We start from the raw sequence: 22,752 nt of genomic DNA, 5'->3' as shown, positions 1-22,752 counted from the left end.
TCTTGTTTGTGCAATTTGTAGAGCTTGTCAAGTGCAACACTGAAAGCGGTATCATTTATTTTTTCATAAGGTTTAGGAGTCAGTTTTGTAAATTTATTCAAAAAGTAATGCTCAATGGTATACATTTTTCAAACTAAATTTGAATAGCAAATCATATATTGGCAATCTTAATGTGACATTGAATTTGACCTTTGACTTACTTTCCACCATGAACTGTACTTTGCAAATAGGCAGAGATACACACATACTTTTAGTTACTGTTGAACTTGAATATTGGGAAATCAAAAATTGAGCATCTTAATGCAGTCTTGAATTTGACTACTTTTCCGACTTTTTCTCATAAAATACACATATTTACTAGCCCATATTTCTCCAAAGTTAAAATAGATGCATCCATAGCTATGATTTAGTCTGATTTAGTTTAATCTAGTTAAAATTTGGTTTTGATTTTGGTGTTCAAAATTTCAGGGCGCTCATATTGCGAACTGTCCCTAAAGATATGCAAAGTGCCTTCTTGTGTCGCTCTGTTTGGTTAACATGTCTGATTGATGATATTTCATGAGCAAAGTCATTTGAACGAATATGAAAATTGCTTTCTCATCTCTCTCAGATGGCGAACAATCTCCTGCTGAATAGAGAATGGCCTTCTCGTATAACTCAGATTAGTAAAGATGTCTGGCTGGCGATCTTCTTTGAACGAAGCTCAAAGGAATATGAGAATTGCCTTCTAGTTAGCTCACAATGGTAACAATTTCCAGTTGACAATCTTCCCCCAATGAAGTCTCTTGAACAAATAAGAAAATTACATTTTCGTCTCACTCAGATTGCAAACAATCTCCCTCTGGAGACATGAAATTCGCCTTCTTGTCTATCAGCCCTGTCATGTGCCATACGTATGAAGGTTCGTAAGGTGTCCACTTTCATAATTTGGCAGTAAGTTTGCCCAGACTTTGTTTAGGGCTTACAATTGTTTTGTACCAAATGTAAGTCACTCTTGTCACTGCTGCGTTCAGTGTGGATTATGTATTTTAAAGTAAGTTGAAACATTTTATTGAGGTTTATAAGCTTTAGGCGGTTGTTTCGTCATGACTGAAGTACAGGGTGCACTATAAAGTATTATTCAACAGGGAAGCATCATACAAGCTAGGTATGTCAAATTACTTCAAGAGAATCTGGTACAACGTCCACGGCTATCTGGACAAGCCAAGTGGTCGTTTTTCAATAATTTTGTTAGTCGTCCATCCGTCTTTGAAAATATAGACTATCTGGTGATGCCAGCAACCATCCAAATGATGACTGGATGGTTCACTGGGAAAAGCCTGTGAGAAAGCATCTGTCCCTGTCATCTCACCTGTCCGCATTGCTCTGTAAATTCTAAATCTAGAAAAAAAGGACACGTTTTACGTATTGAACTCAAAATTTGTGAAAATTTATTAGCAAATTGTTAGTTTGAAACATTTTCTGAAGGATTTACACCATTCAAGCCATCTGATTCAAGTGTTTTGTAATACTAACTTCTGGTTTCTGATTTTCATATGAAAGTCCATCCCACAGATGCCAGCAGGATTGACCTGATCATTCCAGGTGAGCAGCACTACTATGTGAAAGCCTGCACACCACAAGAGAGACAGACATGGCTGGTGGCTCTGGGCAGCTGTAAAGCTTGTCTTGCTGATGGCAAGGGAGGAACCATTGGACAGAGAGGTATTGAAATCTTGAAGACAAAGCAGGGGTTGAGAGAGGTGTTGATTTTTGCTTTAACTCTTTCAGCTTCATACATTTTTATACTTTAAACTCAGAAAATTTGCCTGCCATACAATTTCTTGATTATTTACTGAATGGTAAATCTTGTTTTTGTTACTTGAACCAAAGCAAACCTCAGAAGTTTTGAAATTTCAAGGGCTTACAAGAGCCAATGATTCTAATTTCGGTTATTTAGCAGCCAAACTTCAATAATGCCAGGGTTATTGCACCATAAGGATGAGCACTGGGGGTACACATGACCCATCTCTGCTGCATGTTGGATATCGCCGTTCGGATCCTATAGTTTATTGTGTGATCCAGGATAATGCTCTTTCATGGTGCTGCAGTGGTGTGACATTCATGTGATTAATAACCACTGAACTGTAAATGTTCCAAGAAAGAGAAAGAGAGAAGATACAAAATGAGACTTATTCAAAAATGAATAATCATTACAAATGATTGAAACACTGACATTTTAAATAACTCAGTAATCCTTAAAGGGATAATAACTAAATAAGTTAATTTTCCTGGAGTAAACAGCAATTTTCCCATACTTACCCTGGGGTCGCGCTAGCACTCGCCAATTTCACCAAATGCGAAAATTAATTGACTTTGGTGAAAAAATCTGAAAAATGAGTATAGTAATTTCGCCAAGTTGACAAAAGCATGTCTGGTCGAGCTGGGTACGCAAACTTCCCATAACTGTTCAACACAACTGTGAAAACGGCATTAACATGCACCAGATTATGTTTAGAATACAATCTAATTATAGCAAGGTCAATTTACCATATAAAGAAATTGACCAGTGACGCGATGCCGGTTTTTCCCCATAGCGTGGCGCGTGTGGTCGATTAGTTTCTTAAAGCGTGTTCAGCGTGCGCTATGAATAATTATGGCGGGTGCAGGATCTAAAGAAAAACTTTCCAATATGAAGAAGATATTGTTCCGAAGAATTTATTTTGCGTTAAAGCACAGAAGGAAATGAGTAACTTTGTTGTGTAGGGGTGGGACAGGTCAAAGTTTTGTTTGATGAAGCCAGCAAAGACCTTCTCACAGCAGAAACTCCCGGAGACAACATGTGAAAAAGATGGTATGTACCGTGCAATCTTGTGAAAAGTAATTAAAGTTTCAGTCAGTGTATTATATATTTAAAAGCATATCGTTATCTTGAACTTTCCCTCGTTGACATAACTGTTACAAATCACAACAAGCGATTCCAGTCCCACAACTGAAAAATCAATAAACTGGTACCAGCTGAGACTCATCTAAGTTGCATTTGCTGTATTGACTTGGGGCTCAGACTAAACTGAATTTTAGGCTAAACATTTAAATCAAAAGTTGTTATTCCCAAAATTATGTCATTTTTTAGAAGTAGGAATTTTTTTCTTAAGCATGGATGAGGTTTTTCCGACTATTTGTGGATTTCCGACTTTTTGGGGTGGGACCAAAATAGCATACCTGAGATTGATGCAGATCTTAAATAAAAATGGGGGTTGGGGGGGGGGGTTGACGTATCCACCAGCGAGGCCTTGCTTTAGAAATTAGAAATCTGAACTCTTTTGAACTTTGCAATACATAAAAATGAATATTGCCCCCTATTTTTTGACACATTTGTTAATGTTTAATACCGTCCCACTGTCACTGGCTTTCAATGACCTGTCATTTTTTTTGCTTTTCAGTTTCAGTTGACCTGCCTGCAAACAAAGTGTCGAACCATTCAAATGTATTAGTTCAGCAGTAACAGAAATGACATTAATGTGGACCCACACATCTAATACCAATGGAAGAGGATGGAGTCCAAACCATTTTAGAAACATCAATTTTGAACACTTGCATCATTTATTTTTTTACAGTTTTCGGATGATGTATGTGTTACATGTATATACTACAAGAAGCTGAACAATTACAAAAGAAGGAAAGATTCATTAGATTTTAAATCTTGTGTGCATCAACATTGTAAAAAAATGCATTTAAAATGGAATAAATGTTGGTTTAAACTCCTTAAATAGTCATTTTTCTATTTGGCTAAAAATATTATAAGTTAGCTTTAAAATTTTGATTTGGCTTAAATTTTTCAGAAGTTTGGCTAAAGCAAAAAAAATCCTGGTGCTACCCCAGTTACCAATGGTTAACGAATCCATTTCTACATTCAAAGTTAGTCCCTGGTTTTTTTCTAAAAAGGTTTTTTTTGTTATAATCTTTCTATTACAGAGTATAGCCATCTATGGAGGTCACGTAGTCTGACGACAAGCTCAGATATCAGAATAATAGCTATAACTGCCATTTGTGTGGTAAAACATATATTTTATATTTCTATGAGTTGTTTACAATGTTTTTATTGTGAAATATAGATCTCATACGGATAGTTATTATCCCTTTAATATGCTTTTACATTTAAAATATCTTGTATGGCTTTGTAACTCTGTGTCAGCCTCTTCTTTAGGTGAGACCACAGTTGTTATAGATGGTTTGAAGGCCAAGAAGTCAGAGCTGCGTCTCTACTGTGACTTAATGATGCAGCAAGTGCACAGTGTTAAACAGGCCATTAGTAAAGAGGACGGTCCAGATGCACAGGTTGGTTTGAGGCAGTGTGTGAGATGTGGCAGTATGTTAGGGACCATTCCCAGATCTTTGTTAGGGACCATTCCCCTATCGTACTAACTGTGGATCGATCTATCTCTGAGAGGATTCTCGCTAAATTGCAATCAACTTAAGTGGCTTAGATGTCTGTCACGCCTACTAAAGGTGCTACAAGGATAATTAACTATCGTTTAAAAGTTTCAGTAGGCATGCCAGATATCTGAGTGGCTAATGCTAAAGCAATTTAGCAAGAAACCCTCTGGAGATGGATCGATCCTGTTAGATCAATCTAGGTATGGGAATGGGACACTAGTCTTTCTTGATTCTCTCAAAGTGTCGAAATGCATGCTATTGATGATGATGATGATGATGATGCGGGTACACTGTAAAGTTAATACATTGGGGGGAAATAATGTGTTTATAGTCATTAGTGGAATGGAATCTTCACAAATTACAGTATTATCGTTTGAAAACTACAAGATAAATCATACATCTCTTTTTTATGTACAGACACAGATGTGTCTGTACATATTGCCATCACCTGCGTCTGTCGTCGCCGATGCCGATGCCGATGCCGTCGCCGGCGCCGTGCACTTTCCTTGTAAACACGATAAGTGGAAGGCAGTTTCACTTTTTGGCTTTATATTTACAGAGCTGATGAATATTCATAAAACGCAGGTCAAGTTCGAAAATCAGCATGATCGGGCCATTATTGTAGAAGTTAGGCTGTTTTTTCTCTTTTCAGCATATATGCAACCTTGTAAACACATTTTAAGGAAAACTGTTAGGCCTGTTGTCATGAAACTCACAGGAGTAATCAATCTTACTAAAATGCAGGTCAAGTTCGAAAATCAGCATGATCGGGCCACTATTTTAGTAGTTATGCGGTTTTTTCATTGTTCAGCATATATGCAACACTGTAAACACAATATAAGAAAAACAGAAAGCCCAATTGTCATTAAACTCACAGGAATGGTCAGTCTTACTAAAACGCAGGTTGAGTTCGAAAATCAGCATAATCAGCATGTCGTCAGCATATTTTAGAAGTTATGCTGTTTTTTCACATTTCCTCAGATTTCCTCAGATTTAATTCTTAGGCATGTTAATAGCCTTATTATTTAAGTAATAAGATATGTAAAAGTGTTTGTTTGACATTACCTGCATCTTTACAACATTGTTAGTTGATTATGTAAAAATGATGGTAAACTTGTTATCATGTATTGTGTAATCAAGTGTCAAAAACGGAAATAAACTCATATCATTGCAGTTTGTCAGATTCAATCATCCACTATGTTCAGAATCTCAGAATGGAGGAAATTGGACATTTAACACTGTTCTATTGATACTTTTCTCATCTCATCAATTTTCTTAGTTGGTCATAAAAAAAATGGCAGTAAAATGTTTATTTTGTTTTATGTTAAAAAAGAGTTAAAAACGGAAATAAACCCATTTCAGAACAGTGCTGTCTTGTTTACATTTTGGCATTTTCAAGATGTGACTTTGAAGTTCCATGGGCCTGAAGACCTTTGCTAGTCACATTTTCTGAATATCTGTGATACGAATATTTTATAATTAAAAATTAATGGTCATTATGCTGTTAAACATTATGTAATATTGCATCAAAATTTGAAGAAACCCCTATTTTGGGCACTGCTCCCATGATGACCATTTAAGGAAAATCATGTCACTTACTGTTCTCAAACTTACAGGAAAGAAACATGGGACTAAAATACAGCTTCAGTAGGCAATGCAGTCTGTTTGGTAACTTTTTCTGGCAGTTAAACAGTTTTTTGTGAAAATTTAATTTATCACATGTTGGCATTTTTAAGGTGTGACTTTGAAGTTCCATGATCGTGAAGACCTTTGCTTGTCATGTTTTCTGAATGTCCATGTTACTAATATTTTATTAATAACATTTGATGGTCATTATGCTGTTAAACATTATGTAATGTTGCATCAAAATTTGAAAAAAAAACCTATTTTGGGCACTGCTCCTACATGTATGATGACCATTTAAGGGAAATCATGTCACTTACTTTTCTCAAACTTACAGGAAAGAAACATGGGTCTAACATACAGCTTCAGTAGGCAATGCAGTCTGTTTGGTAAATTTTTCTGGCAATTTAACAGTTTTTTGTAAAAATTTAATTTTTCACTTCTTGGCATTTTCAAGGTGCGACTTAGAACCTCCACGGGCTTGAAGACCCATGCTAGTCACATTTTCTGAAAATCCATGACACATATATTTTATTATTAAAAATTGATGTATTATGCTGTTAAGCATTATGTAATGTTGCATCAAAATAAAAGAAAACACAATTTTTGGTGCTTCTGCCATGATGACTGTGATGTAATGATGTAATAAGCCACGTGATGGAGGTCAGAGGTCATGAGTGTGAAGCGGGAAGTCGGGATGCGACGTGGCCTGTGAGACATGGACTTTTAATTCTGTAATAAATATTTTAATCTTTTATATAAATTGTTGTTACAATACCATAATGACCATTATGGGAAAACCATGTTACTTATGATTGTCAAACTTTCAAAAAAGAAACACAGGACTAAAATGCAGCACGAGTTGGAAAAGCAGTCTAATTGGCTTCTTTTTCTGGAAGTTATACATTTTAGTGAAATATTCATTATCTTTTTGGCATATTCATTGTGGGACTCGGAGCTCCCGTGGACATGAAGCCGGATGGTAATCAAATTTTCTACATGTTCATGCTATTTATAGTCAATAATCAAAAATTGGTGATAATTATTCTATAATTTATTATGTAATGTTACATCAAAATTGACAATATATATATATATATATATATATATATATATATATATATATATATATATATATATATATATATATATATATATATATATATATATATATCTCAAACTCAAAGATTAAAAGTTTGAATAGCAGCTTCATTGGAATTATATTTACCTCTGCCAAGGAGGTTATATTTTCACCCCTGTTTGTCATCAACATAACTCAAAAAGTTATGGACCGATTTTGCTGAAATTTTCAGGAAGTGTCAGAAGTGGGTCAAAGAGGACAATAATCAATAATAATCAACAATTGCTACCTTGGCAGAGGTCTGCACTCTCGGAGCGCTTTTCTAGTTTAGTTATGTTTTCCTTTATAATTTTTTCTCAAACACTTGCATTTGTGACTTTTAACTCTCATCCGCCTGAGGCTCTGACATTTCTGTATTTCCACATAAGCAGTTGTATTGTTTTTTATGTCTTTAAACAGTATGTTACTTATGTAATATTATTTTATGCACTGTCATCATTTTTCAAATATTGAGACTTTCATCATGTGAATTTAAACTCATGGTCCTGAAACTGTAATCTTATTGAAAGGGTAGATCGAGACCATCTTCTGGGTCTTCCGGAAGACAGTCAGGTTATTAAGTTTATATTGCCTGGTATCTATTTTTTCTTCTGTTGGAAGACCATCAAAATGGAGGATGGATCAAAATAGATACTTTGGAATACTGTCAGAAAATATCTGGGTCCGCTCATGTTATTGACCATTTTACCTGTTGTGCATGATTAAAATTCAGTGTTGACTGACAGTGCTATTATAAGCATTATTTATTATTGCGTCAAAATTGACAATATGACTCATTTTGCATCTTTATTTTCTCTTTTTTGTCTGTACATTTGACAGCTTTGCTGCCTTGTTTCCACATGGCAAACAATATGGGTATGACATTCCTTTTTTGAATCCATGTAGATATATTTTGATAAACGAGGTATATGTTTATTTGATATTAAGTCAAACAAAATAATGTTCTAAGATAGTAATAATCATTATCATCATTTATCCTTTGCCAATGGGCAGATGGGAGCAGCAGAAGCAACATGTTTAGACCAGAGTTGTTTCTCTCTCATTATTACACAAACCATTATCAAACAAGATGGTGCCAAAGTAAGTTACATTTGGTCAGCCTCTGTTATCCTCTCTTCCAACGTGCAGGTGGTGTCCAAAATGTGAGTTTTAAGACTGGCTGCAAAAAAGCAAGTAATGAATTCATCTCAAGTTGCAGGATTTTTTAAAATAAAGACTGATATAAATGGTGTTTTTTTTTCAGCAACTAGAGGAGGCCACACCGCTCCTCAGTGCCACCTGTGATATATTTATAAAAACCCTGGAGGCGTGTATGAGCATGGCTGAGGAGTACATCACCATGGAGGTGCCCACTCAACTAGTTGTAGATGGCTCATTGTCCTCTCCCTCTCCTACTAGTACTCCCACTGGAATGCCTTTTACTGTACATGGGCATCTCAAGAAGGTAAAGGATCTTTAATAATATTTTGTTTATGTAAAATCTTAATCTTCACTTAATCAAAGCAGATTGGGCATATTTTAATTGAATTGACCATATATATAAATATTCATTAGTTTTTCTTTACCTGACCATACTTATCAACTAGACAGCAAAGCTGGCAAATATGCAGACGCTAAACAAGTAAAAAATATTATTTCAAGAATATTAACAGCAACAAAAAAATGTATTTTTGAAAATAATGAATTTAAAGTAACATTCAACAACATCTACACAAGATGAACTATAGAAAAAATTTTACTTGAAAAATTGTCAGAAAGTTTCATCTCAGCTATAGGTTTCGTCTGTCTAAAAGAAGTTTGAAATGTTTTTTATGTACAGACAGCGTGTTTGTACATATAGCCATTACCTGCATCTCTTGTTGGCATCATTGCTGTTGTCATCACTGTGCCCTTTCAGTGGTAACACGATAATTGGAAAACTGTATTGTGTGCATCAGCAAAACTACTGATTGCTATTTTATGCGAGTACTCCAGGAAAGAAACCATAGCGCAACAGTGCAGCTCTAAAAAATTGATTCATCTGTTATTTTTATGAATGGTAATAACAATGTTGTTTTGCGTTCTAAGCTAACTGTACCGATCGTTATCTTTCACCTTGGGCCGCACACGTAGTACTCAGGTAAAGGTATGCTAGGGCAACATTACCAACTTTAAAGGTTCATCGTCAGACCATCAGAATGGCCTTAACAGAGACTATTCTTTAGAAAACATGCCCAACTAATGATATCTTAATCAAAATATACAAATAGGAGGTAAATTTTGAGCTTCAAAAAACCTCCCTTTTAGCTAGGTCTGGAAGTTAATGAGCTACGTGATCACATGGTCCGGTGACGACATACGTGCCACCGGAGGTGAGAGCCAGTTCATTAAGCTGTCAAACTGAGCTACCATTATCTACCTGTAAGATGACTTTTCAAACTACTGATAACAATTCATACCCGTTCACCTCTCTTACTGGAGGGGTTTATATCCTTGTGAAGCCAGGTGCCTGTCTATTCAATTATTTAAAGATGCATACAAAGTTTTTTTGTCACAAAAACCAACCAAATGCCAGCATATAGTTTCAAGTAGTATAACTAAGAGAATTACCAAAAGGCATTGTTTAATTTTACCGGAAAATGATGTTTGAATGGATTTTTCTGCTGGCATTCTAAGCTGAAGTGGTTTACATGGGCCTTTTTTTTTCATCATATTTTGTCTTTAAATTTTGCAGGACTGGTTCATAGGTCTAATATACAGATTAAGTTGGAAAATTAACTTGATCGCTTTAGTTTTGATGAAGATGTGTCTGTACATAAACCCGTCATCTGCACCTGTCGTGGCCTCGCTGTGCACTTTCAGTGATAACACAAAAAGTGGAAAAACGTTTTACCTTTTGTCTTCAAACTTACAGAACTGATGAATATTCACAAAAAACAAGTTAAGTTTGAAAATCAGCATGATAGGAGCATTTTTTCAAAAGAAAAGAAACAAAGGAATAAATAAAGCTTCAGTTGGACAACCAGTCTGATAGGTTAATTTTTGTGGAAGTTATACAGTTTTTTTTTTTTTTTTTTTTTTTTTTTTTTTTTTTTTTGATAATTTAATTTTTCTTGTATTTCTCATTTTCAAGGTGTGACTTTGACCCTACAAGTGTCATATTTTCTGAATATCCATGATACTTTTATTTTTTTATTAAAAATTGATGGTCACCATGGTGTTAAAAATTATGTAATATTGTATCAAAATTGAATAAAACCCTATTTTGGGCACTGCTGTCATAATGACCATACTGAAATCCATGTTACTTGTGGTTCTTAAGCTTACAGAAAGATTCATAGGTGTGCAGTTGGAAAACCAGTCTGATTGCATTCTCTTCTTAAAGAAGTACAATTCTCTATAAAATTTTCATTTTTTTACATATTGGCATTTTCAATGTAGGACTAAGAACTCCTACAGGCTTGATGCCAAATGGTAATCAAATTTTCTAAATGTTCATTTTAGTTATGTATTGTAAACAATGAAAAATTGGTGGTTATTATGCCATTAATCATTATGGAATATTGCATCAATATTGATAAAAAAAACTACTTTGTGCATTGCCACCACAAACGTTATGAAAAGGAAACTGTTACTTATTATTTTTTAACTTGATGATTCTTAGGATTGAAATGAAGCTTAAAATTGGAAAACCAGCTTGATTGAATTATCATGTTTTCTGGAATTTATGCAGTTTTTTGTGAAATTTTCATTTTTCTCATTCTGGCATTTTCAAAGTGTGAACTTGAACTCTCTGAAGCATATTGCTAGTTAAATATTTTACTTATATGTGCATTGCCTGTTGTGCATTATTAAAATTTGATGTTGACTTTGCTGTTAAGCACAATGTATTATTGCATCAGAAGCGACAGTGGCCTATTTTGTGAATCATTTTGCTTCCTGGTTCACATATTTGGGTTTTAAGTATGTGAATTTGAACTCTCATGGTCCTGAAGCTAATTTCTTATTGTCCATGTTACCTCTTTTGCCAGGTGATTAAAATTTGGCGTTGACTGTGCTGTTATAAGCATTATTTATTATTGCATCAAAATTGACAAATGACCTTTTTTTAGCATCTTTATTTTCTGCTTTTTGTCTGTATATTTTACAGCTTTGCTGCCTTGTTTACTGTTTTTTATTTCAACATTAACATTTCTGGTTGCTCTTGTTGCTGGCATTTAAATTTTATACCAGAATTTCAGATAATGAATTTGTCATAACTTTTAACTGGTTTGAAAAATATCAGTATGGTTGGTAAATTTGTTTCCTTGTAGTCTCTCTTTATGTCAGTAATATTTTTAATTTTGCTGAATGGTGTGATATTTATATCAGACAATCAGTGTGTGCCTCATTTATTATTTTCAGTCTGTTTACTCATATATTTTGTTTTACTTTATAGCCAAGAACACATCGGTCTGGGTCAATAGACAAGTAAGTTTTACTTCATTTTTATGTTAGCAAACATAATTATATCAGATATGCTGAAAACTTTTCAGAATAGCCGGACATTTGGACCGGCAGTAATGAAAAATTTGCCAGACCGAATGAATTTTTGTCGGACCGAAAATCACTCTATTCGTTTGAGACTACCAGTACGATTAGGTAGCTTACTTTGTGAATGTGACAGTTTTGAAATGGAAGGGAAAAAATGCTTTGGGTTTTATATAATTTTATTAGTGAAGTATGTCGAAAGATGACTGTAAATTAAAAATTGGGGTTCTTAAAACTCTTGTCGGTCCTTTGAACTGACCAAGTCCAATTTTCTACCGGTCCAGACAAATTTTCCCAGTCATGACCGATCGGTCCGACAGTTTCAGCATGTCTGTTATATAATACCATGGCAAAACAAAAAGTGTGCAGCACATCAGTCCAGGCAATATATAGTTTCACCTTGACAAAATTGCAAAATTATATTTCCATCATGCATTTTCTTCACATTTCCTAATCAATATACTAAATGAATCCCTGCATGCGAAAAATGAAAAACCAAAGTGTCCATTGGAATATATACATGATTTTCGATAGAATTTAATGAGTCCATGAGGGCCACAAACAGTCTGATGATCTCAATATGATACTGAACTTAAAAAGGATTTGTATAGACTAATGTCTAGGGCATAATTTGGCTGAAACAGATCATATGCGCCAGGGATGGTATCATAATTAATAAGGAGTTGCATCATTTCCAATAGTACAGTGTTGCAATGCACAAGGGTCAAAGTTTTAAAAATTCAACTGTAAAATATTCACAAAACTAGCAAAGACACACCCATAGTTACTTTAAAAGTAGGATAGGATAGGAGTCAACCTTAAATTTGACCTTTTAATAGTAAACCATACATTGGGACTCTAAACATGACACTAAATTTAACCTTTGACCTCTCTCCCAGCCTGAAATGCACACTGCAAAATAAATGGTTCTTATATTTTCTAATCCTCAAGAGATTTCAGTCAGGGAGGGAAATGGGAATTTTTCAGCACTGGTCCACTTGGACCAGTTGACTCTGGAGGTAGTGGTCCCAGGCCTTGGGGCACTGGTCCAATTATGACAGAATCGAAAAGGGGTGGATGGTTTAAACATACTGTGCAACTTCGTTTTTTTTTTTTTTTAATTATTATTAAGATGTGCCAATAAAATAAAGCAAATGAAGTTTAATTTTCATGTTTTTATTTTGAACTTATTTAAAAGAAATGAAATCAACCAAATAACTCCCATCAACATTTATTCACATTTTAAAAACTAAACAGCTTTTTCTCCCCACCTTTTATGGTTTAAGGAAATGACGCCACATTAGGAATCAAGTATTTTAACTATTAGGTTAAAAAATATAAAGGAGTTATTAATCTCTGGTAAACTGTGTTTACCCAAACAAGGTTTGGAATTAGAACAATGGGTTAACACCCATTGTATTAACACAAAATAGGAAGTGACTTCAAAGTCCCAAAAGTTGAAATATAACCATAAAACGGAACAAAAAATCCTCGCCTTTTTATTTTCCTCAAAAATCCGTAGCTGTTATAAAGGAAGGTACCCGCGCTCTCTTTTTTTTTTTTACATTTATTGCTAGGTTGTTCGCTTTCGTCATTTGTCGGTGTTTTTCTTTTTAGAGGCTCTGGCGGCTTTGCCACACCAGGCAAAAACCTCCACATCGCTATAAAACTGTAAGATAAGTTGAACTAATTCAATTCACACACTAAATGTAGTTTTGATTTAATTTCCAATAAAATATTTCGGCAGCATGCTAATGGTCCCAACAGGAAAAGTAACGTTTCTTGTAAAATCTTGAATGTAACTATAAGCTATTGACATCCAAAAAGACCAGAAACCATTTAAAGAATTATATTTACCCTTCAAAACTACAAAACAGCACTCAAGTAAATTAGTATTTTTACCGAAAAAGGTTTGTTGCGTACGTAGCTTTTCAATCCTCGAGGCTCTGCTACTTCATACGGCGCGAATGCTGTGGTAAAATCTGATTGGTCAAAATTGACAGTCTGATGCAAGAGGTCAGGTGGCATGCAAATAACGTCTGACGTGGAAGCATCATTAAAGTAGGTCAACACATCTGAAACTCGCGTAGTCTTCAATGCAGACAAAATTGGGAGCGGATTTTTAAAAAAAAGGAAAAATATCTAAGGACAAGTAAAAACCCCGTATACTTCTCATGTTGCCGCTGCTTATAGAGCAGTCGCGCGTTTGGACCAGTTACTGAGATTGGCACTTGCCAATTCATTTAAGCGGTCGCATTTGGCAACTGGCGACCGCCCATTTCCCTCCCTGTAATCAGTGATATTTTTTAAGAGTTTCATCAGTTTAGTAGATAGCAGAGATCAAAAGCTCTTTTGTCACAAACTTAGGCCGCATTCACATCGAGAAGAGCCAAGACCTAAATATGGCGGACGTACATGAAAGGAAAATCGCCTAATCTTTTAATAGTCTCTCTGCCTCTCACACGCCTCCCCACGCATCGTCCCTGCTGGGGTACAGTCTTTAAATCTTGGCTCCATTCGCCTGGAAGCTAACTGAGAAATATTAAGTGCGCATGCTCATCAATTAAACTCGAGGTGAAGAAAGCATGGCGACTGGAGGCGATCGAAGGAAAAAGCTCTTCTGTTCTATTATCTTTCAAAACAGAGACGAAAAAGGAATGAATTGGCATGTAGACCAGCAATGAATCGGCTATCTACAGAGATAATGTCAGCTGACCAAAGAGCATTCGCACTTAATTTTTCTCAGGTAGCTTCCTGGCGAATGGAGCCGAGATTTGATGAATGTACCCCCACAAGGACGACGCGTGGGGAGGTGTGTGAGAGGCGGAGAGACTATTAAAATATTAGGCGGTTTTCCTTTCATGTACGTCCACCATATTTAGGTCTTGGCTTTGTTGAGCCTCGGCTCTTCTCGATGTGAATGCGGCCTTAGTAAAAAACTTGCATCACTTGTGAAATATTTTGCTGTGCCATTGGGCATCTTCATCAGTCTGAGTGATACAGATGGCTTTGTGTCACTAGTCAAGAGTACTCAGATTGGTTTGCTCATATCTTGGCCCCCTCACAGGGCAATTGGCAATCCTAGGCCGATTCCGCAAGCTCCATACTAACCTCAGATGTGATAGGCGGAGAAATATGCACCAAATCCATGCATTTTGTTTGCCGGAAATGCCTTCTCACTCAATCGATTATTCCGCTCATAAAGAGGGCTGTCAATACCTCTGATTTTTATGATGCTTTACAGTTTGCCAAACAATGTAATTAGATTGACTTTGATTTAAAGGATAAACAGATACAGACGTTAAAATATTTGTACTATGGACATGATACTTTGGCTTTTTTACCGACGGGCTATGGTAAAAGGTTGAAAGTACTTCCTTCCCAACAATCAACAATCAATATGGATGCCTCCGTATCACATCCGAGGTCATTGTCGAGTGCGGAGACATCCGAGTAGTTCCGAGTGCTCACAGGGAAAAAATAACACCTCAGGATTTAGTGAAGAAAATTAAGGATATGACCCTTTGCCAAAATGTGCCTTGACATATAGACTCTGAGCCTTTTTTCTCAAATATTTCCTGTTGTCGCTTGATCTTTCATTAAACATATTATTTATTCTCTGAAAAAGTGCCTTGAAGATAAACATGTAAAACCACATTAATTTATCAGGAAAATGACCTTAATGCTACTTGATTTCTTAGAAAAAGTAGGTCACATTTTAGGTGTGCCTCATAAGTGTGTTGTTTTTGCCCAATTTCCCTCAACTTACTTGCTACTTTTTTTATCCATTATCATGAGCTAAGTATGTATCTGTCACTATATACAAAAATAATTGAAAAAAAATCACAAAAGTTATGTATCAGAAATCTGTTGAAAATATGCATGAAATCACATTACAAACTGTGCTCAGTGTTACTTTTAAGCCAGTGCAGCAGTGGCATAATGTACTGACAAAAATTTTAACACCGGTTATGTTCTTAAATCGGAAATCAGCTGGGCATCATCTTTTTCAGTCATTTTGTTTTTGGATTATTAGGCTCTATTCCCATAGATTTTAGATCTATCTATCCCCGCGGGGAGTATCACTGGATTACTTTCAGATAATCCGACTTAAACGTCTGTCCCGCCTACTACAAGCTGTAACGGGGTAATTAACTTTCGTGTCCGCCCGGCTGACAGCTATTTAGCGTGAACCCCCAGGGAGTTAGGTCGATCTAAAGTAGATCGATCTAATCTATGGAAATGGGGTGTTAGACGCATTAAAGAAATATCAGCGCCCACAAGCAATGATACAAGGTCCTCTGTTTTCAAGGTTATATATTATTTAATCTGCAATCCTGTAGATTTTCTTGATCATTAAGATACCAGAAGATGCCTACATGTACGTGATCGATACATTTGGTACCAACTAGCGGGAAATAGGCGCAAAACTAATGAAATTACTCTTTAATTGTTAGCTCTATGTAGTGCAACGTATTTACTGGCTGCCATTGTTTCAAATAGAAATGATTTGTCCTTGAGACAGACTTTTCAAACCATGTATGTATTAATCAAAATAACGAACACTAATTGGCAACATTTTAAAATTCTTTATAATTTAAAAATGCAGAGAATAGTTTACTAATAGATAATAATTTGTTTACAAAACAATGAGAATCTGAGAATTCAATTTGTTATCACATAAACACTATACAAAGAAGTCCAAAAATAATTTTTTCTTTGTTGACATTTGGACCTTATTGCTGACTTTGGGTGTGAAACAGTTGTAGATTTAAGGAATAAACAAAAAAACTTTTGAAGCTTGCCACCTGTAGACTTTATAAAGAATTAAATTTTGCCAGTTTTATATGAAACCTACATCCATTTCTAATCCTCAGACCAATTTTTTTTGGCATTTACACATTTTTGAGTCCAATAACACAACCAAACAATAGAGCACCCCCCAAACCAAAAGTGACAGGAATTGCATCTTACTGTCAATAGTTCACGTGACCCCTGATGGTATCCTGGACAGCGGTTATTCATCCCCTCATGGATCGGAGTTAATCCTGTGGAAACGTAGACGATTCTTCCACCAGTGCCACCCTCAGCTGCTGCTGAGTTTCGGGAGGATGTTCACGTCGGCGGACATGCAAACTGAGCAGATCCCAGACATTTTCAATGGGATTTAAGTCCGGACTGATGGCTGGCCAAGGCAGGATATGGACGTCCTTCTCTTCCAGGAAGTTGGTGCACACACGGGCAACATGGGGTCGCATATTGTCGTGCTGGAATAGAGCTCCGCACCCAACTTTCGTAGCTCTGGGACAAACAGTTAGTTCTGGGACAAATAAGGAACTGTTCTAGAACTTAATCATCAGGTCACATGCCCCCCCCCCCCCCCCCCCCCCCCCCCCCAATACTTGTTTGGATAGTGTGCAGTATCCTAGGTAAAAGTTAACCAAGGAGTTACAGCTTTCGTTTCCAGTCACAACAGTTGTAAACTCCTTCAGTTACCTAAGTCCAAAGTCCACAGGTAGAGAAGTCTGATGTAGTTCAAATTCTAAGGTTCAGTGAAATCATGAGGGAGAAGAATAATTTTTCTGCATGAGCAGTTGCTCAGGTAGATGGCTATAAATGGGTTCATAATAGGGATGTGCTTACAGTAATAACTCAATCTTTTCAATGGAGGAAAATTGTGAATTTTATAGATACTGTATTTTTTTAATCTTAAATTCTTGAAATTTGAACATTCTTATTGAGTGTTGGCAACAAACTGAGAAGCAGGCTATGTTTTATATCAATTCTATATGGTAAAAGAACCACTAATACTATACAAAATTTTTTTAATGATTCTAAAATTATAAGGCCATGTTACGTTTCTAGAAATCAACTACAATCTGACTGATCTCCACATTAATTTCTCTGCACTTGTGCAATCCAATTATTATTACCATTATTATGAAGATGTCCACATAATAAAAACTGCAGCCCTGGTAGAGGGTACCAGGGCCACTTTACTGATCATAATCTCGCACATTGGGCCCAAATATAGTGCTTGAGTAAAAATCCTTTTTTTCTTGGTTCACAATTACCAACATTCACCATTTATGCAATATAGTAACTAGCACAAAATTCGTCCGGAAAAGTAACAGAAAGCCTAGCGACAAAGAGACAACTTCTTTTGCATGAAATTCAAACCACTGGAAGTTCTAAGCTCTTCCCATTTCATGAATTTCGACTAAAACGATTTTTCCCTTATTTTAATCTATTACTTCTGTACAAAATCCAAGGTACATTACCATATTTGTCAACACTGAAAAAACTCTGCCATACACTCCTTTTTTCACAGATGAGTTGCACCTATTCTTGTATATGAGAGTGTATTGTTCATGTAGTGCTAGTATAATAATAGTGGTAGTCGGTTAAGTAGTGGCCCAGCACTGAGAAAGCATTGAATTGAATGGGGGGAAGCAGCACCACCACAGCTGATGCAGCTGTTTTTGACATAAACAGTCAGTTCATGACCTCAATCCAAACTAGTGCATTACACACGTCTACTGAGGCTACATGCAGCCTGACAGTTAGCACAACATGTGACCTGCTACTTCTCAGTGGCTGGAAGCGGCACTGACACCAAGCACAGCCAGTTGTGAGAGGAGTCCACCCTCAGCTGCCACTCCAATTCATGTCTTTTTATGCTTACATTAATACTAAAGTAAATGTAAAAAGCAAAATAGGAGTGCTTCGTGCTGATTATTTAGTCAAAGAAAGGGGAATGATGTATACATCTGACCTCTTTGTTGTTGCTTTGATGTGAGATCTGCAGTCCTCACTTCTGGTTTTATATGTTGGCATATGCAGTTAGACCAGTTAGATAGGCCTGATAGGCTATACTGACAATAGTAGAATCTTCCAGTTTACAGCCTTTTCAAACTAAGATAACTGAGACTGTTATCAGTAGTCAGCTGCTGAGACAACAGAGGGAGAAGCTTCCCCTTCTGTGGAAAAAAACAGTGGTGGTGAGAGTGGCGTCATTGGCCAGGGCAGCACTAGACAAGGTGATATGACTGTGGAGTTGAAGAAGCTGAAGATGGTGGTGGCACCACTGGTGATCACAGTGGTATTTTTCGTGTTATTTGTGGTACTGGTACATCCAGCAAGGAACAAGAACCTAGAACTAGATGAAGCAAAGGAATTTATGCTGCCTACTTACAAGTATGCTTAATAGGTTGTATTGTACATTTTGATAAACATTAATAGTGTTTCAGAACTAAAATTAAGGTTTCAGACATGGTGTTTAAATTATTTAGGAAAATCACAAATTTTAACCAAAGTGTTTAAACCTGTCCATCATTGGGAAAATAGGCTGTTAATCTTTCCTGAGCTTTGCAGTATTCTTTATGTATACAGAGGTAGGGTGTTGTTTTAAAGCTTGGTCTAAGAAAAACTGTATGCATATGAATTCAAAAAGGAATAATGGCTCCTTGTTACAATCTCAACTTGATCCCACTAGATTTTCAGCTCTTTCAATCCATTTGCCTGTGTATGATGTGTCTCGCAATGTGCCTTTGTCACATTTTTGGACATTTAATGCTATATATCTCTCAAACTACAGGAATTATGGGGAAAGTTACAATAGAAGTTCGAACGCAAGTCATATGTGAAGATTTCAAATGTGCCTGTGGATTATTCACCTCTATTTCAAGGTCAAATGGGACAAAATTTTATAAACATTAATTTTTTCTGTGAAAAACTGTTTGTGCTGATTTTCAGAAACTACAGAGACTTATGCTTTTATATTATCGAGAGGAGTTACACTTGGAGTCTCCTTTCACCTTTGAGTTTGGGGTCAATCAGTGCATGTTCACCAGAGGAACGACCATAAAAATGCAGAAACTGAAAAATCTTCTGGACCCATAAAAGCTAAAAATGTATTGTTTGTTATGTACAGACACAGATGTGTCTGTACATATAGCCGTCATCTGCGTCTGTCGTCGCCGTCGTTGCCGTCGTCGCCGTCGCCGTGCACTTTTACCGATAACACAATAAGTGGAAAACTGTTTTTTCTTTTTGTTTGAAACTTACAGAACTGATGAATATTCATAATACGCAGGTCGAGTTCGAAAATCAGCATGATCGGGTCACTTATAGGGAATTTATGCTGTTTTTTCACTTTTTTCAGCATATATGCAGCACCGATAACACGATAAGTGGAAAACCATTTTACCTTTTGGCTTGAAACTTACAGAACTGATGAATATACATAATACGCAGGTCAAGTTCGAAAATCAGCGTGATTGGGTCATTTTCAGTGAATTTAGGCTATTTTTTCTCTTTTTTCAGCATATATGCAGCACCGATAACACGATAAGTGGAAAACCATTTTACCTTTTGGCTTGAAACTTACAGAACTGATAAATATTCATAATACGCAGGTCGAGTTCGAAAATCAGCACGATCGGGTCACTTATAGGGAATTTATGCTGTTTTTTCACTTTTTTCAGTATATATGCAACACTGATAACACAATATAAGAAAAACAGATTGGCCAATTGTCATTATACTCACAGGAGGGGCCAATCTTACTAAAACGCAGGTTGAGTTTGAAAATCAGCATAATCAGTCCATTATTTTAGAAGTTATGCTGTTTTTTCACATTTCCTCACATTCAATTCTTAGGCATGTTAACAGTCTCATTATTGAACTAATAAGATACGTAAAAGTGTTTGTTTGACATTTCCTGCATCTTTACAACATTGTTAGTTGATTTTGTAAAAATGATGGTAAACTTGTTATCATGTATTGTGTAATAAACTATCAAAAATGGAAATAAACTCATATCATTACAGTTTGTCAGATGCATTCATCCACTATGTTCAGAATCTCAGAATGGAGGAAGTTGGACATTTAACACTGTTCTATTGATACTTTTCCCATCTCATCAATTTTCTTCATTGGTCATATAAAAATGGCAGTAAACTGTTTATTTTGTTTTATGTTAAAAAAGTGTTAAAAATGGAAATAAACCCATTTCAGAACAGTGCTGTCTTGTTTACATTTTGGCATTTTCAATATGTGACTTTGAAGTTCCATGGGCCTGAAGACTTTTGCTAGTTACATTTTCTGAATAACCATGATACTAATATTTTATAATTAACAATTGATGGTCATTATGCTGTAAAACATTATGTAATGTTGCATCAAAATTTGAAGAAACCCCTATTTTGGGCACTGCTCCCATGATGACCATTTAAGGAAAATCATGTCACTTACTGTTCTCAAACTTACAGGAAAGAAACATGGGACTAAAATACAGCTTCAGTAGGCAATGCAGTCTGTTTGCTAATTTTTTTTCTTGCAATCTTACAGTTTTTTGTGAAAATTTAATTTTTCACATATTGGCATTTTCAAGGTGTGACTTTGAAGTTCCATGGGCCTGAAGACCTTGCTAGTCACGTTTTCTGAATGTCCATGTTACTAATATTTTATTATTAAAAATTGATGGTCATTATGCTGTTAAACATGTAATGTTGCACCAAAATTTGAAGAAACCCCTATTTGGGCATCGCTCCCATGATGACCATTTATGGAAAACCATGTCACTTACCGTTCTCAAACTTTCAGGAAAGAAACATGGGACTAAAACACAGCTTCAGTAGGCAATGCAGTCTGTTTGGTAAATTTTTCTGGCAATTAAACAGTTTTTTTGTGAAAATTTAATTTTTCACATTTTGGCATTTTCACTTAGAACCTCCACGGGCTTGAAGACCCAAGCTAGTCACATTTTCTGAAAATCCATGATACATTTATTTTATTATTAAAAATTGATGGTCATTATGCTGTTAAGCATTATGTAATGTTGCATCAAAATAGAAGAAAACACAATTTTTGGTGCTGCTGCCATGATGACCATTATGAGAAAACCCTGTTACTTATTACTGTCAAACTTTCAAAAGAGAAGCACAGGACTAAAATGTATCCCGAGTTGGAAAAGCAGTCTAATTGGCTTCTTTTTCTGGAAGTTATACATTTTAGTGAAATATTCATTTTTATCGTTTTGGGATATTCATTGTGGGATTTGGAGCTCCCATGGACATGAAGCCGAATGGTAATTAAATTTTCTACATGTCCGTCTATTTATAGTCAATAATCAAAAATTGGTGATAATTATTCTGTTATTTATTATGTAGTGTTACATTAAAATTAACAAAAATATTTTTGCACTGCTACTACAAACATTATGAAAAGAAAAACTGTGTTACTTATTATTATTTTTAACTTACAAGTATGATTTTTAGGAATGGCATGCAGTTCAAATTAGAAAGCCAGCTCTATTGGGTTATCATTTATTATTGAATTTATGCAATTTTGTATGAAATTTTCATTTTTCTCATTCTGCCATTTTGAAAGTGTGAACTTGAACTCCCATGGGCCTGAAGCCTTATGCTTGTAACACATTTTACTTACGTCAGTATTACCTGTTGAGCATAATTAAAATTTGACGTTGAATTTGCAGCTAAGTATAATGTACTTTTGCACCAGAATTGACAGTAGCCTATTTTGTGAATTGTTATTTTCTGATTTTTGTCTGTACATTTGACAGCTTTGCTGCCTTGTTTAAATATTCTGATTGGTTGTCTGCCTGGATGGAAAAGATAAGAGAGTTCTGAAGCATCAAAAGGTAGTTCAGCATGGTGTAGGTCTTTTCTACTAAACAAAAAAGATGAACATTACAGTATAAGGTTGGAATAAGATCCCTCACATCAAAAAAAAAAATAAAATAAAAGATTGCTAGAAAAATTAAGTGCAGGGCCTTCATTTTGATAAGAGTTAACGAAGCTCTGGAAATCACAGTTCCATATTTTGATAAGAGTTAACGAAGCTCTGGAAATCACAGTTCCATACTTAGCACATGGTCATGTTTAGTTAAGTGACTGATGAGATCAAATGTTTAACGTGTCAGACAGGAGAGGGTCTACAGGTGACAGTTTTAGCTTTATAATGCTTCAATATCCTATAATTATGTATCAACTTTTATAAATTCTAATTATGTTTTTAAAATATTTGCTTCTATTATCTAG

General features: G+C 35.6%; 1 protein-coding gene and 2 long non-coding RNA genes across 11 annotated transcripts in view; 2 read left to right on the top strand and 1 right to left on the bottom strand.

Moving 5' to 3' along the window:
- The window catches only part of LOC106152647 (pleckstrin homology domain-containing family A member 8), an 85,144-nt gene that overhangs the window by 6,043 nt on the left and 56,349 nt on the right, over window positions 1-22,752 (top strand). For 8 of the 9 annotated variants that reach the window (XR_015332718.1, XR_015332717.1, XR_015332716.1 and 5 more), the window contains 4 exons: window positions 1,543-1,704; window positions 4,175-4,317; window positions 8,424-8,624; window positions 11,598-11,629. Coding sequence is in view for 5 of the 9 variants with exons in the window: in XM_087003470.1 (XP_086859596.1) it covers window positions 1,543-1,704; window positions 4,175-4,317; window positions 8,424-8,624; window positions 11,598-11,629 (538 nt within the window). In the remaining 4 variants the exon portion in view is untranslated. The remainder of the gene's footprint in view (window positions 1-1,542; window positions 1,705-4,174; window positions 4,318-8,423; window positions 8,625-11,597; window positions 11,630-22,752) is intronic. The other variant, XM_087003473.1, reaches the window with a different exon arrangement.
- LOC147763597 (uncharacterized) lies at window positions 80-17,069 on the bottom strand. The gene is made up of 3 exons (XR_015332721.1): window positions 16,664-17,069; window positions 1,516-2,124; window positions 80-1,380 (listed from the first exon to the last, which is right to left on the bottom strand). It is a non-coding gene; the product is annotated as an uncharacterized LOC147763597 (long non-coding RNA).
- On the top strand, window positions 17,069-22,751 carry LOC147763596 (uncharacterized). The gene is made up of 2 exons (XR_015332719.1): window positions 17,069-18,886; window positions 19,287-22,751. It is a non-coding gene; the product is annotated as an uncharacterized LOC147763596 (long non-coding RNA).

Source organism: Lingula anatina, chromosome 2 (genome assembly GCF_051362555.1).
Source record: "Lingula anatina isolate TDL-2025a chromosome 2, LinAna3.0, whole genome shotgun sequence".
NCBI classification, from domain to species: domain Eukaryota; kingdom Metazoa; phylum Brachiopoda; class Lingulata; order Lingulida; family Lingulidae; genus Lingula; species Lingula anatina.
Note: the sequence above shows the minus strand (reverse complement) of the source record. Positions and strands in the feature narration are given on the sequence as shown.